Source organism: Diabrotica virgifera, chromosome 5 (assembly GCF_917563875.1).
Source record: "Diabrotica virgifera virgifera chromosome 5, PGI_DIABVI_V3a".
NCBI classification, from domain to species: domain Eukaryota; kingdom Metazoa; phylum Arthropoda; class Insecta; order Coleoptera; family Chrysomelidae; genus Diabrotica; species Diabrotica virgifera.
The window spans coordinates 86,223,969-86,226,240 of NC_065447.1; the positions used below are offsets into that span (position 1 = coordinate 86,223,969).

The 2,272-nt window shown below is 35.9% G+C and overlaps 1 protein-coding gene across 1 annotated transcript; it reads right to left on the reverse strand.

The window, feature by feature from the left end:
• Nucleotides 1-208: 208 nt before the first annotated feature.
• LOC126884857 (jerky protein-like) lies at nucleotides 209-703 on the reverse strand. The gene has a single exon (XM_050651173.1). It carries the CDS (start codon nucleotides 683-685, stop codon nucleotides 296-298), a length of 390 nt encoding a protein of 129 aa, XP_050507130.1. The 5' UTR covers nucleotides 686-703; the 3' UTR covers nucleotides 209-295.
• Between the last annotated feature and the right edge of the window lie 1,569 nt (nucleotides 704-2,272).

Below are 2,272 nucleotides of genomic sequence, written 5' to 3' on the forward strand. Positions count from 1 at the left end.
AACAAGATATTGTCATGGCTGATGCGCTATCTTGATGTTGTTTCCTATAAATTACTGCCCTTCTTATTCTTTTCTTCAGTGGCTCACAGTTAGGCTATAACCAAAGGGAACATTTTACAATCTTCTGATGATTTATACATTATTATGAAAAGTACGGTGGAACCTCGTTAACTCGGATTAATCGGGACCGCGGCCTATCCGGGTTATCGAGAATTCGGGTTAGCCGGAGAAAATGGTAAAAATTAATAAAATACGGTATACTTACAGATAGTTGGCGTATTCCATGACGTTTTTTTCATCTATCCAGCCAACCTTGACTCGCAGTGAAATTTGGTTCACAATCAGGCAACATTTTATTCAGCTTGAGTGCTGATTCTTGAATAATTGGTCCAGACACTGGTAAACCACGTTCGCGTTTCGCACAAAACCACATATACAAAGCGTCGTCGAGAGTCTCATTTTTAGCTTTCTTAGCTTTGCACCGATTGTCCAAACTGTCTTTTGTTATCATTTTGAAACAAAATTCTTCGATTTTAGTTCTATTTTTCTTCCAATTCGATACTGTAGATGTACCGACACTATATGATGCTGCAATTGTTTTTAAAGATTCGCCTTTATCAATTCTACCTAATGCTTCTAGTTTCTTTTCCATTGTTACTACAACATTTTTACGTTTTGTTGCCATTACGTAGACAAAAAAACACGCAAACATCTGAAGCACGATTACAGAAAGGACGCTAACAATACGACTGTACTACACACAATACGGTCTCAATTGCAACGATATTATGTTATTTAATAGCAGTGAAGACTAAGACATTGTTTAAAAAAGAAGTTTTTAATAGTCCTTTAGTATTTTTTAAACAATGCTAAGACAGTTCGAAATAAATAAAGGATACTACAGGTGCCTGTTGTTTTCGATAACACGACAATGAACGTGTGCCATTAGTCATTTTTACTATCGTATATGTAGTTTGAATTACACCAATAGCCATTATCTTTCAAATATTATATTACATACACTTTTATTGTTGAAATGTTTGTCTGATAAAAATCGGTCCGGGTTAGCCGGACTTCCAAGTTATCGGGGACCGACTTGTCGGGGTTCCACTGTATAATTTGATAAGTGAATTTTTATTTTTGCGATGAAATAATATTTCCATTACCATATGTAGCATTAAGCAAATACATTAAGAACAATGAGAGACAGAAGAAAAATCAATTAAAGAGTGGTGTTTACAAACTGACATGTAGTGACTGTCCAAAAACTTACATCGGTCAAACTCGTAGAATCGTTGACAAACGGATTTCAGAACACAAAATGCTTTCAACAACAGAAAAATAGATTTTACGTACGCACTTCACCTTCTAGCGTCTAGATAGCGTTATTTAAGAAAGGTGATAGGGCAGACCCCAGTAACTTTAGAGGGATACATTTACTGATCACTATACTAAAACTCACAACAAAAATACTTATGGAGAAAATAATGGCGTGCATAAATATATCAACTAAATATATAGAAGTACAGATATACGACGTAGATGCCAGGTGTATAACATTAACCCGGGAGTAGTCGCGCTCACTTCTGTAACGTCGATAGTCGCGTGTGAGATTCTATCTCAAAATAAGAATTTAAAACAAATTTTTTTTTGTACTATTTTAATCTACTTTTTATATTGAAAATATATATTTCTAACAATTTTATTAAAAAAGTTAACGGCCACCTGCCAACATCGGCCACATGTCCTAACGGCCAGTTTAAAAATTTCCCAAACCAATTATATGTAGACTACAAAAACTGGCAATACAGTCCACCTTTCTATATCGGCCAATAGTTCTTTCATTTTTAGTGGCTGTTACTGACAAATTTTACTGTACAGTTAAACCAGTGTTAACGGTCACCTGCCAACATCGGCCACCTGCCAACATCGGCCACCTGTCCTAACGGCCAGTTTAAAAATTTCCCAAACCAATTATATGTAGACTACAAAAACTGGCAATAGCCACCTTCCTATATAGGCCAAAAGTTCTTTCATTTTTAGTGGCCGTTACTGACAGGTTTCACTGTATTACGAAAAAGGATGAAATGTGAGATTCTATCTAACGGCGCGACTTTTCGCGGGTTAAAGCTGATTGGCTCTCCCCAAAGCCATAAATTCCACAACAAGAAGAAGAAGAAAAAAAATGCCTACGCATTACTACACCCTTCCTCGAGGCACTTACGAAATTTTTTCAAAATTGCAAAATTTTTCATCAAGTTATCGCGAAAAA

Excerpts from the sequence above, each read along its gene's own strand:
- LOC126884857 (XM_050651173.1), bottom strand. The coding sequence starts at position 685 with ATGGCAACAAAACGTAAAAATGTTGTAGTAACAATGGAAAAGAAACTA.